At 45.3% G+C, this 13,792-nt stretch overlaps 1 protein-coding gene across 1 annotated transcript in view; it reads right to left on the bottom strand.

The window, feature by feature from the left end:
- The window catches only part of LOC126998416 (putative neural-cadherin 2), a 126,908-nt gene that overhangs the window by 40,727 nt on the left and 72,389 nt on the right, over nt 1–13,792 (bottom strand). Inside the window, exons 4-6 of the mRNA XM_050860069.1 lie at nt 13,008–13,123; nt 12,237–12,401; nt 4,503–4,640 (exon numbers count right to left, since the gene is read on the bottom strand). Coding sequence (XP_050716026.1) covers nt 4,503–4,640; nt 12,237–12,401; nt 13,008–13,123 — 419 coding nt within the window. The remainder of the gene's footprint in view (nt 1–4,502; nt 4,641–12,236; nt 12,402–13,007; nt 13,124–13,792) is intronic.

Below are 13,792 nucleotides of genomic sequence, written 5' to 3'. Positions count from 1 at the left end.
AATGGGTAGGTCGCTAGATAAGATAATGGGTAGGTCGCTGGACGAAGTCATGGGTAGGTCGCTGGATGAAGTAATGGGTTGGTCGATGGATGAAGCAATGGGTTGGTCGCTGGATGAAGTAATGGGTTGGTCGCTGGATGAAGTAATGGGTAGGTCGCTAGATAAGATAATGGGTAGGTCGCTGGACGAAGTCATGGGTAGGTCGCTGGATGAAATAATGGGTTGGTCGCTGGATGAAGTAATGGGTTGGTCGCTGGATGAAGTAATGGGTTGGTCGATGGATGAAGCAATGGGTTGGTCGCTGGATGAAGTAATGGGTTGGTCGCTGGATGAAGTAATGGGTTGGTCACTGGATGAAGTAATGGGTAGGTCGCTAGATAAGATAATGGGTAGGTCGCTGGACGAAGTCATGGGTAGGTCGCTGGATGAAGTAATGGGTTGGTCGATGGATGAAGTAATGGGTTGGTCGCTGGATGAAGTAATGGGTTGGTCGCTGGATGAAGTAATGGGTAGGTCGCTGGATGAAGTAATGGGTTGGTCGCTGGATGAAGTAATGGGTTGGTCGCTGGATGAAGTAATGGGTAGGTCGCTAGATAAGATAATGGGTAGGTCGCTGGACGAAGTAATGGGTAGGTCGCTGGATGAAGTAATGGGTAGGTCGCTGGATGAAGTAATGGGTAGGTCGGTGGATGAAGTAATGGGTAAGTCGATGGATGAAGTAATGGGTAGGTCGCTGGATGAGGTAATGGGTAGGTCGGTGGATGAAGTAATGGGTAAGTCGATGGATGAAGTAATGGGTAGGTCGCTGGATGAAGTAATGGGTAGGTCGGTGGATGAAGTAATGGGTAAGTCGATGGATGAAGTAATGGGTAGGTCGCTGGATGAGGTAATGGGTAGGTCGATGGATGAAGTAATGGGTAGGTCGCTGGATAAAGTAATGGGTAGGGCGCTGGATGAAGTAATGGGTAGGAGATGGGGGATGAGGGGGTGAATTACGGAGCGATAGCAGGAGCAGTAGTAATATATATGAGGTAGCGTGGTGATGGGTGGGGGCAGGGAGGAAACAGCAGTAGTAGCAGGAAGGAACACACACACACACACACACACACACACACACACACACACACACACACACACACACACACACACACAACGTAGCACAGTTAATAACACGCTTGCCTAACAACCGAGAGGTCGCGGGCTCGATACCCAGGTGGAGTGAACACGGATGGGCAGTCTCCTTTGATCCATGCCTCCGTACATCCAACAGTGAACGGGTGTCAGTCGGGTATTGTGTCCCCTATCCCGTGTGTGTGTGTGTGTGTGTGTGTGTGTGTGTGTGGTGATTTCGATGTACCCAAGGATACATCCCTTGTGAGCTCGATCATCCGGGGAGGGAACTGGTTGGAAATCGTGTGTCTAGCGCGTGGTTAGACCAGGGTGAAACTTGCCAGTCCGCGCTCGCTTCAGTATTTGATATCATCGAACATTAAGTCATTTATGTGAGCAAACTTTTTTCTATATTTGTATTGCCTTCTCTTCCTTGTATGATTAGTGTGTGTGTGTGTGTGTGTGTGTGTGTGTGTGTGTGTGTGTGTGTGTGTGTGTGTGTGTGTGTGTGTGTGTGTGTGTGTGTGTGTGTTTGCCTTACATTTATTACAGAAATATATTTGCTTTACATGACAAAAATAAATTATAAATAAAACGTGGAATAGAAAAGACAAGCATATTAATGAAGTTATAAACAGACAAAAATACGCTTTAGGAGAGAAACGATTAATGAATGAAAATAGAAGGGAAAGGGAACAAAATTATCGAAAGAATTTAAAGAAAAAGTTTTAAAAATGTGGAGTTAATAAAAGATAATATTGTGGAGAGTAATCAAATTTAAAAAAATAGCGAGAGAATGAAAGCAATACACGGCGAGAAAGAAAAAAAAAAAAAAATATAGATATATATATATATATATATATATATATATATATATATATATATATATATATATATATATATATATATATATATATATATATATATATATATATATATATATATATATATATATATATATATATATATATATATATAGAGAGAGAGAGAGAGAGAGAGAGAGAGAGAGAGAGAGAGAGAGAGAGAGAGAGAGAGAGAGAGAGAGAGATATATATATATATATGTATATATATATATATATATATATATAGAGAGAGAGAGAGAGAGACTAAAATAAATGATTTTTAAAATGAAAGACAGAGAGAAAACTAGAAAAAAACTGACGGATACAGATTTGACATATATAGAAAAAAAGACTATAAGAGACAGCAAAAAGAAAAGAAACATAGCGAAAGAGAAAGAAAAAGTGTGTGTGTGTAAAAGTTGATTATGCAGGGCGGGGAAGCAAGCCAGCGCGGCCCACGATAACGTAACTAACTTTAACGAATGGGATTAGCAAGTCTCATGGGCTCGGGCGGGCAAACGGGCGGGTCTGTTGGCCTTTCCTTGTTCATCAGCCGAGGCGAAGGTCGGGGGCTGGCTAATGAGGGGGGGAGCTACGGATACATAAGGTCAGAAAAATACGCAAACATATGACAGCAGAAAATAAAAATGACAACATGGGTCAGAAAAATACGCAAACATATGACAGCAGAAAATAAAAATGACAGAAACAACGGAAGCAAAAGGAACATAAGTGAACAAGGTTGGGTACTGACTAATAAGAAGGAAAGTGGAGCTTCAGGCACATAAGGTAAAAAATACAATACAAAGAAGTGATAGCAGAAAATAAAAATGACGACTGAAAATAAAAAAATAAAACGGAAAATAATGAAAATAATAGCAAAAGGGAACAAGGCTGGGGGTGGGGTCAGAATAATGAGGACGAAGGTGGAGCTACGGACACATAAGATCAGAAAAATACAAAGAAGTGTCGACAGAAAATACAATTGAGGACAGCGGATAAAAAAAAAAATTAGAAAACAAAGAAAGTAAGAACGTAAGTGAATAAGGTTGGACATGGACTAATGAGGAGGAAGGTGGAGCTGCAGATACTTGAAATAAATTAAAATAAAACGGAACAAGAAAAAAATTAAAAAGATTCACAGAAAACAAAGAAAATTAAAACATAAGTGAATAAAGTTGGAGGCACACTAGTGAGAAAAAGATGAAGCTATAGATAAAAAACACAAAAAAATGACAAATAATAAAATAGAAAACAAAGAGGGTAAGAACATATGCATACAAAGAACATCAATTAGCTCACTCAAAGCGATAATGGAAAAAAAAAAGTTACATAAAAATAGTGACGGAAATACATTGACATAAGAGACGGACAATTAGCGGTGATGAAGCAGAAAGGAAAAAAAAAATAGAGAAGACTATCATTAAGACGGTTGGAATGAGAGAGAGAGAGAGAGAGAGAGAGAGAGAGAGAGAGAGAGAGAGAGAGAGAGAGAGAGAGAGAGAGAGAGAGAGAGAGAGAGAGAGAGAGAGAGAGAGAGAGAAGGGGGGGAAGGGAGGCATTATCCACTGTGACCTGAATTAAGCTTGTGATGAGGTTAATTATCACCACCAGGGAATGCGAGTAAATAAGAAGAGGTGGAATAGGAGGAGGAGGAGGAGGAGGAGGCAAGAGCAAACAATGAAAGTAATTTGCGATAACAAGATGAGAATGATCAGACGACACACACACACACACACACACACACACACACACACACACACACACACACACACACACACACACACACACACACTCTCTCTCTCTTTTCCGTCCCCCCCCACGCCCTTGAATGAGGTAATGTCCCTGATGAGCAGGTTAATTATGAAGGCGGGTCAGGGAAAACTGGTTAAACTGAAGTTACACAACGGCGAATGACAAGAGGTCGTAAAATTAGAGAGAGCGACTGGACAAATCTAAGAGTGAAAGATCGTACATAATGTAGTCTAAGTAACGACACACAATTACACATGCGGTTTACAAAGAGAAGGAAAATATAGAATTAGAGATGAACATGGGCTAAAGTGAAAGTATTTTTTTTATATTATACCCAAAGTAATACTCGAGAAATAACCCATGAAAAGATGATTAACAAGGAGCACTTTTATCAGACTTAATGTTGAGTCATCCTAAGCTAAAAGAAAAGGGAAGCTTATTTAAGAAGAGGGGAATAAAACTTCTTGGACCCAATGATATGTAGAGCGATCATTGCGGAGGGTGACATGAAACTGGTCCTGCAAACCACCCTTCACATTCTAAACTAAATAAAGAGAAAATTTGACATTTCAGTATGATGGCGAATATTTATTTTTTAATCACTAAAATAAACAAGTGAAGAATAGGCAGATCAATCCAGAAATGAATGAATAAAGCAGCTCTTAACTCATCCTAAATCAAAACTTAAAATAGACACAAGAGCATAAAGTATGGTGAGCAAAATTCCTTTTAAAGACTCCCCCAAAAGCAGGGTAGCATGAATTATGGTCAATAAAGCTCCCTCATGACTCACCCTCAGCTGAATAAGGTCCCCGGTGAGTGAGTTGACAGTGAAGAAGGCGTCGGCGGGATCGAGACCGTCCACGCCGTCCCCCCGCACGGTGTACAGTAGCCCGTGGTGGTCCAGCCAGTCACTGTCCTGCGCCGACACCTGTACGCACGGGGACACACAAACATAGAGACAATAACGGGATGTATTCATACGTACACACACACACACACACACACACACACACACACACACACATATGCAGCAGCCTATTTTGGTCTTACCAGTCACTGCCCGGCACCGACATGCATACACAGGAAGGCGCGCTGTCACCCATACATACATACAGGAAACACACACACACACACACACACACACACACACACACACACACACACACACACACACACACACACACACACACACACAAACTAATGAAGCCTTCTCCCTGTAACTTAGCCTTCATGATTCTGCTTGAGTGGCAAAAACTCCGAATAAATTTTTTCCTGAAATAATTACTTCCCGTCGGGCCTTTTGGGGAGAGAGAGAGAGAGAGAGAGAGAGAGAGAGAGAGAGAGAGAGAGAGAGAGAGAGAGAGAGAGAGACCACCCCGCCATCAGCTTAAGGTCATCTCCGTTAATGTACGTGGTCTCCGAATGAACATCGGAGACCTGACCCACAACTGTGTCCTACGATATAGTGCCGACATAGCTGTGGTGACGGAGACCTGTCTGAACAATGAAGTGGAGTCCACGTTCGGCAAGATGCGGGGCTACACTCACTTGGCCAGGGGGGACCGACACGGGCGAGCAGGAGGCGGAGTGGCTGTGTGCTTCAAGTAAGGACTGCAGGCCCAGCACCTCGACGTGGACACGCCGTCCCAGATGGAGGTAATGTTCTTCCGGGTCGTGCTGGCTTATCGCTCTGCCCTCCTGCTGTGCTCTATGTACCGCCCGCGGTGCAGGGTCTGACGGACCACGTAACCTTCCCTACTCATGAGCTGGGCGGGACGCTGGACCCCGTCATCTCCGACCTCCAGAAGGACATTCACCTCTGTCACTCGTAGGACCACCATGCTGTCTTGGCCCTGGTGGATGTGGGGGTGGCTCGGGACGAGGCCACCACCCGCACGATCTCGCTGTGGGACAAGACAGACTGGACCTCCTTACGCCGTGACCTGAGCCACACGGCGTGGCCTTCTGTGCTGCGAGGCGGGGCAGAGAGCATGGCACAAGCCCTCACTTCCCGCCTCTTGGACCTCCAGAGGTGACACGTGCCCCACCGAGAGTACACCACCAGACCAGCGGACCAACCATGGTTTAGTTACCGCTGCCGTGTTGCTGCCGACGCTAAGTACTCAGCGTGGCTCCGTTACAAACGGAACCAGACTCGGTGCAACAAGGTCCTGCACCGGGTGGCCTGCAGGAAAACGGTGGTGACCAGCAAGTGGGCTATACGGAAGTGGGAAGGGGACATGAGGCGCAAGCTGTGAAGAGCAGGGGTAGGAAACAAGACTTGGTGGTCCCTTGTCAAGGAAAGGCAGGGGATTAGCCGCCAGGACATAATCCCTCCTCTAACGAGGCTAGACGGGACGGTGGCCACCAGCAGCAAGGAGAAAGCCCGGCTGCTGGCTAGCCTCTTCACCGGGAAGATGAAGGTGGACGACCCCAGACAGTCACCGCCTCGTTTGGTACAGCAGTGCGAGGAGACTGTCACCAAGGTGGAGGTGACACAGGTACTGGTCGAATGCCTGGTGCGAAGGCTGGATCCCAGAAGGTGACTGGCCCCGATGACCTCAGCCCGCACCTGCTGAAGCAGTGTGTCCACGAGCTGGCTGCCCCTCTCACTACAGTCTTCGCTGCCTGCCTCCGGGAAAACATCTGGCCCTCATTATGGAAAGAGGCTCGGGTGGTTCTCGTCCACAAGAGAAGCTCCAGGTCTGACCCAAAAGATTACCGGTCCATATCCCTGCTCTCTGTGGTAGGGAAAGTGTTCGAGAGGGTTGTGGTCCTTTCGGACCAACAGTTTGGGATCAGACCTGGCCGGTCTACCTCTGATCTGCTCATGCTTCTCACCAAGAGCTGGCAGGACGCCCTTGACGACGGCTTGGACACTGTCGTGGTGGCCCTGGATATACCGTGTGCTTTCAACAGAGTGTGGCACGGTGGCCTCCTCGAGAAACTCCACTGAAAGGGCATCCAAGGCGACCTTCTTCAGCTCCTGGGAGACTACCTGCAAGGCAGGACGCTCCAGGTCGTCGTTAACGGGCAGGCGTCCGAGTCCCTGCCAATGGAGGCATCAGTGCCACAGGGTTCAGTGCTGGGGCCAGTCCTGTGGAATATTTACGTGGACGACCTTCTCCGGCAACTCCCAGCAGTCTCAGCTTACGCTGATGATTGCACTCTCTCCCGCACCTACCCCCGACATAACAGTTGGCAAGCTGCTGACGAGGTCAATCAGCAGCTGAGGGTGCAACAGGAGTGGAGTACCCGCTGGCAGGTGACCTTTGCCGCTGAGAAAACCCAGACCATGGTGGTCTCTCGATCCCCCACTGCCGGGCCAGCAGTAGAGGGGAGGCTACGCTTTGGCGGCATCCCTCTCCCACTCCAGGAATCCGTCAAGATTCTGGGATTGGAAGTGGATCGAGGGCTACGGTTTGACAGCCACATCAAACACATTGCCCAAAAGGCCTCTCACAGAGTCTCCTGCCTGCGAAGGGTGGCCAGCTTTCTTGACAGAAAATGGAGGCTCCTGCTCTACAAGGCCCAGATACGGACTTACCTAGAGTACGATGCCCGATCTTGGATGTCGTGTGCTGCCTCGCACAGCGGGAAACTCAACAGCACCCAGCGACGGGCGCTGCGACTGGTGGATGTTGCAGACCCCCCAGCCCAGCCGGAGACTCCCAGCTCCGTCGATTCGCTGGAACACTGCATGGACGTCGCTGCGCTTGTTGTCTCCCACAAGGCACAGGTGCAGGAAGTGCCACATCTGGCGGGCATACGTCAACCTCCGAGAGATCACCACGCGGGACATGAGAACGGTGCTATCCCATGGTGACGCAGTGGAGATCTCACGTTCCCGCACCAACCAGCACCAACGCATCTTTATGGGTAGGGTCTCCCGAATGTGGAATGTGTTCACGGTCCGGGGGATGAACACGCAGGATGTTAAACTAGTGGCCCACCACTGGAGAAACTCACTCCCCACTCCACTAACACTTATAGTTGATTTGTGACCCAGTGCAGTGTGTATATATATGAATGTGTATAATGTATGTTTATTTTTTTTAAAGTTTTATATATAGACTTTATGCCCTTTGAATAGGCAGCACACGGCAGTGCACCTTTGGGTTTTGTAAATATGTATGTATGTTTAAGAGAGAGAGAGAGAGAGATGAACGCCTTTGAGCGTTGAAAGAAAAAAAACGAAAGAAGTGAGAGCATTGGGAGAGGAGAATCATAGAAAGAGGGAAGGAAAGAAGAGGTAAAGAAAGATGTAAGACCGACATCTAGGCAAGTTTGATCACTGACTCGGTACAGGAAGTAAATGATGAGAGAGACATTAGGAATCTGATTATGATAAAGAAACTAATGAGAAACTGAGATGAAGTAAATGAAGAAAAGTGGTGCGCAGTGAGGGAGAAAAGGAGAGAAGATAAGAGAGTAGACACAAAATGAAGTAAATAAGATAGATATTAGAGAGGGGAATGAAGGAAAGATAGATGAGGCGAATGAAGAGAAGTAGAAAGCAGCAAAAAAGCAAAGGAGAGAAGATGGGAAGGTGGACACCAGAAAGAAACATAAAGTGAGGAGGGGAAAAAAACGGATGGTATGCAGGACGTGATGGAGAGCAGTTGATATTAAGCCATTCATTTTTTTTCATTCATTTCCCATTCGTGTGCTCTTTTCTGCAGCTCTGGCCAGTCAGCGGCACACACGCGGCGTATCACCGTGGACAAATTGGTGAGGCGCGCTGGCTTCTGTTCCCTCTCACGTTACCTCTATTTGAACTTCCTCGTTGGCTGAAAAGTGCCAGTTAATATTTTTTTTTGGCACGCCACCTACACGTCAGCTTAGACACAAGCAAAAAATATATGTATAATCCACGGCTCTAAAAAGATTACCGCAAACTAAAACCATTCGCGATAATTTGATATATACGTTTTTTTTTTTTTTTTTGGTGTGTGTGTGTGTGTGTGTGTGTGTGTGTGTGTGTGTGTGTGTTTGTAGCTGTCGGTCTGTCTGCCGGTATCGGTGTCCGGGGTCTCAGTCAGCGGCAGGGGAGACGGATTCAGCTTAATTTAAAAATTCGATGGTTGTAGCGTTGTGTCAGGCGAGACAGAGATAAGAGGTGCCACAGTTTACGTGCGAGGGAGCTATAGAGCGTGCGGGTTAAAAGAGGAAAGGGATAGTAGAAGGAGAGCAGAGGAAAGAGAATTCCCTAGAGACATTTTTATCTTTTCTTTTTTTAGGTACCGGTGAACGAAAAGAGGGTGTGTGTGGGACTGGGAGTGAGGGGGGGTCTGTGTGTGTGTCTTTATTTTGTGTATCAAACTGGGATGTTGTAGTAATAACAGCAGCAACACTAGTAGTAGGAGTAATAGTAGTAGTAGTAGTAGAAGTAGTAGTAGTAGTAGTAGTATTGAACTACCTTTGCTACTACTACTACTACTACTACTACTACTAACTACTACTACTACTACTACTTCTACTACTACTACTGCTACTAACTACTACTACTACTACTACTACTACTACTACTACTAACTACTACTACTACTACTATTAGTATTACTACTACAACTCCTCCTCCTCTTGATACTACTGATACTACTACTATCACCACCCTACCACCACCACTACTGCTTTTTTTTATTATTTTCAACAGGCCTCCATCTATTAGAGTTGCGTTGTGAGCGGTATATTCTCTCATATCCTTTCACAAAGCAATTCATTGGCCCCACCCCGCCAATGACTGTGGCCGACAACCATCTTTATTTAGTATTACAAACCTTACTAAACATATTATCCTCCACTACTACTACTACTACTACTACTACTACCATCACCACTATTACTACTACCACTACTGATCCTACTACTATCACCACCACTACTACTACTACTACTACTACTACTACCATCACCACTACTACTACTACTACTACTACTACTGAACAAAACTCAATTCAAATAAATTTAACCACATTGCAAATTTCTAGGAACTTTTCAACTATTATCTTCAGAGGAATGATCTCCCTCCTGCTCATCACCTACATTTCAGTCGGTCATTTGCATCATCCTCTCTCTCAAAGACCCTTCCATATACCTTCCTTGCACGATGAGTAAGCTTATTCCTTTATTGCTCTACGATCCTCCGTGCATGCTCTTCCTTTGCACAGTAACACAATGATGGCTTTTTCAGTGTTATGTTATCTCACCGAAGTACATATCCACAGCATAAGTTACATAGGTATAGCTCCTGTATTCCAGCATTTCGGCTGTTAGACTGCCAATGCCTCTTTGTGTCCCTCTGTGGATATGGCCGATGCACATTAATCTTTACTTCCATGTAGGTAATTTCTGCTCTCCCGCACACGCTCTCATTAATCTCTCTTTCGATATGCCTCTTCCATGCCTTTTTTATCTCCTCGTACAAGTTTGATGCCTCGTCCGTGCTTTTTGCTATTTTCACTCCAATCTCCCCCCATTCCGCCTTTTAACATTTTCATGAAGAGTTTTTACTTTTCCAGGTATTTTGATGATATTTTTCTACGAACTCCTTATCTTCTTATTTACTTTTCCTAGCTTATCTTTCCGCCAATGCCTCGCTTCCTCTGTATTCTTTCTCTCATTTCAATAAAAAATACCAAGAGCGATGCAAATAATATAAAAGTAAAACTGGAAAATCCGGATGTATATTTTGTCTCCTATGGTTGGAAAAAATAAACAATTCAATAGTCTATCCAGCTTGTTTCACCCCCTCTGTCTTTCTTTCTGTCTCTCTGTCTCTATCTGTCTATTTATCTATCTTCCCTTCATTATCTCTCTTTCGTTTTAGTATCTTCATGCACATTTTTATCCTGCCGTGTTTGTGCGTACAGGGAGCTTATTTCACATGGTCCACGAGGTGCTGAGGCTTAACGGTATACAAACACAGAAAAAAAACATCACACCATTCTAATAACACACACACACACACACACACACACACACACACACACACACACACACACACACACACACATCATACCGCCGCGCCGTGCATTCCGTCTGTTGCGTTAATCTCTTTCTATTTTTCCTGAGAGAGAGAGAGAGAGAGAGAGAGAGAGAGAGAGAGACCAGCAGCATCACTTTCCTTTCTGTGTGTGGAGGGGAAGGAAGGGCTAAGGAATGGGTGCCGGCGATTTGCATTTGAATACTACGACGAGGAAAGAGTCGCGTGTATGTGAGAGTGAAGTAAAGCATGTGATATTCTCTCTCTCTCTCTCTCTCTCTCTCTCTCTCTCTCTCTCTCTCTCTCTCTCTCACACACACACACACACGCACACACACAGGAGCGAGAGAGAGAGAGAGAGAGAGAGAGAGAGAGAGAGAGAGAGAGAGAGAGAGAGAGAGAGAGAGAGAGAGAGAGAGAGAGAGAGAGAGAGAGAGAGAATTAAAAACTCGAGGCAACTGCGACATACATCGGACTTTGCTTGATGGTGGTGTTGGTGGTAATGATGATGGTGGTGGTGGTGGTAGAGATGGTGGTGGTGGTGGTGGTGGTAGAGGTGGTTGTGGTGGTGGTGGTGGTAATGATGATGGTGGTGGTGGTAATGATGATGGTGGTGGTGGTGGTAGAGGTGGTGGTGGTAATGATGTTGGTGGTGTTAGTGGTGGTGGTGGTGGTGGTAGTGGTAGTGGTGGCAAGTGGACGAGAAGGTAGTAATGAGACTGAAGGGTTGTACTAGTTATGGATTTAATAATTAGTGGTGGTGATTGTGGTGATGGTGGTGCTAATTTTCGGTGACGATGTGGACAATCGTTATGGTGATGAGTCAAGTGAACCAACCATGAATGTTATAGATAGTTAACGGTGGTGACTGAGGCTGTCTTTAGTAAATGAATTTGTGGTGGTGGTAATGGTCTTGATGATAATAGTGACAAATCGTGAAAGGGATGGTGATTGTGTTGATAGGGAAGCCATCACAGTAGCCATGGTGTTGATAGTGATAATGGTTGGTTGGCATAATGATTGTATAGTGAGGGTGGCAGAGTTGGTAAAGATAAACTGCGCGGGCTGATAATGTATATAATGGAATACCCAGCTCCTATCATAGACGCTCCTGTGATCCAATATAGGCGACGTATGATTAGTTTATGCTAGAAACATGAAGGCGTATTTGTGGCTTGTGTACTAGCTGGGTGGGTGTACTAGCATGGAGTGAAGGTAAGGCGAGCAAAGTATAGCAGTATAGTAATCATAGTAGTAGTAGTAGTGGAGTAGTAGTGATAGTCGTAGTTATTAGTGGTAGTCGAAGTAGAAGAATTCACACTAGTAGAGGCGTAGGAAGGAAGTAGAAGAGCTCGCAATAGCCGTAGAGGTGCGGGATGGCGTACACAGTATAGGAGTAGTAGTGATAGTCGAAGTAATAGTGCTATTCGAAGTAGAAGAGATCGTACTACCCATATAAATGAAAAAAAACATAGTGAAGTGAAGAACCATAAAAAGGCCATAAAAATGAAGAACCATAACCCCTACACAAGTACTAACCGTGGCAATAGTGTGTGGCAGGTGTCGGTCGTCCTCCTCCACCACAACCACCTCGGGCAGCGGCTCCACGAAGTAAGGCGAGTTGTCGTTCACGTCGTTGACCCGCACCCTCACCTTCACGTGGGTCGTCTCGCCGCCGCCCTCCGCCGCCACCACCAGGTCGTGCTGAGAGAGAGAGAGAGAGAGAGAGAGAGAGAGAGAGAGAGAGAGAGAGAGAGAGAGAGAGAGTTATTATTATTACTTGGCACTATTTTTCGCGGGATCCCTAACTCAAGAGGCTTCCAATGATATGATTTGCAAGGTCGTATCAGCCGTAGTTAAGGAGAAATACGTGAGGACCCACGCCGGCATTCCTGCACGCACGCACGCACGTACACACGCACACAGACATATGGCTCTGCGGAAATATCCTCCGCTCGCTTCGCCTGCTCCGTAACTTTTAATATTACTACTGCTACTACTACTGATGATGATAATAATAATAATAATAATAATAATAATAATAATAATAATAATACACGTCTACTGCAGCTGGTACTCTTACCGCCAATCAAGGTATTATTAAGAAACTCATTAACTACCGATATTTAACGCAAAAGAAAGAAGAAAAAAACGCTGATGTTGACGGTACATTTTACGGCACAAAAGGAAACTGGCCAATAAGAAATGGAAAGCAATACAACATACGTAAGAAAATAGGCACTTTAGTGTATACATCAAGCCATGCCAGTGTAAATCCAAAGCGGGGTTAACTCGTCTCTGGCGCTGTACCTTATTGTTGATCTCGAAGTCCAGGGCGGCGGCCAGAGTGATGGTGCCCGTGTGTTGGTCGATGGTGAAGAGGCCGTCCCTGTTGCCCCCCGTGATGCTGTACCGCACCTCGGCGCCTGCGTGGAGGAGGAGAGGAAGGGTGTGAGTGAGAGGGAGTGAGGACGAAGAGGGGAGGAGCATTCAAAGATATGAGTAGAAGAGGTGACAGGGAGTGAAGGATAGGAAATGAAGTGTCAGGGAACGTTCGTCACTTACGTTGCAACGAAATGACTGTCAGTGCGTTTGTTTATTATGAGCGTGTCGTTTTTTTTTCCAGTGACGAATGACTACATTCAAAACAATAATCTGCAAATGTCTGTATTACCTCGCGTTGAATGTGTCAGCAAACCGTTATTTCTGCTATGATTCAGTTATGGATGAAACTCGAAACTTTGGACTGATTGGCGATATTAAATTTGTTCAGGTACTTGAAGACTTGTATCGAATTCCCTCATAGCCTTCTCTATCCAGGGTAACGATGTTAAGTTGCTTGAGTCGTTTATTTTGCGGTTGTGTTCTCAACGTTTGTTGTTCTATTCTCGAGCAACGTATTAATAAACTAGAATATGACTGCTTTTCCCAGTTGAGGTCACTGACAAACCATTAAATGAAGAATTTCAATCCAATATCTAAGCCTTTGATTTATGCTATAAATATGATGAGTCTCAGTGCTCATCCCTTCGGAACTCAGATAGTGCCAGGGAGCCACTGTTCATTGTTGTTTTCTTCCAGTAAGCTATTCTATT

The sequence above is a fragment of the Eriocheir sinensis genome, chromosome 14 (genome assembly GCF_024679095.1).
Source record: "Eriocheir sinensis breed Jianghai 21 chromosome 14, ASM2467909v1, whole genome shotgun sequence".
Classification (NCBI taxonomy): domain Eukaryota; kingdom Metazoa; phylum Arthropoda; class Malacostraca; order Decapoda; family Varunidae; genus Eriocheir; species Eriocheir sinensis.
This window is presented reverse-complemented; position numbering and strand designations above follow the sequence as displayed.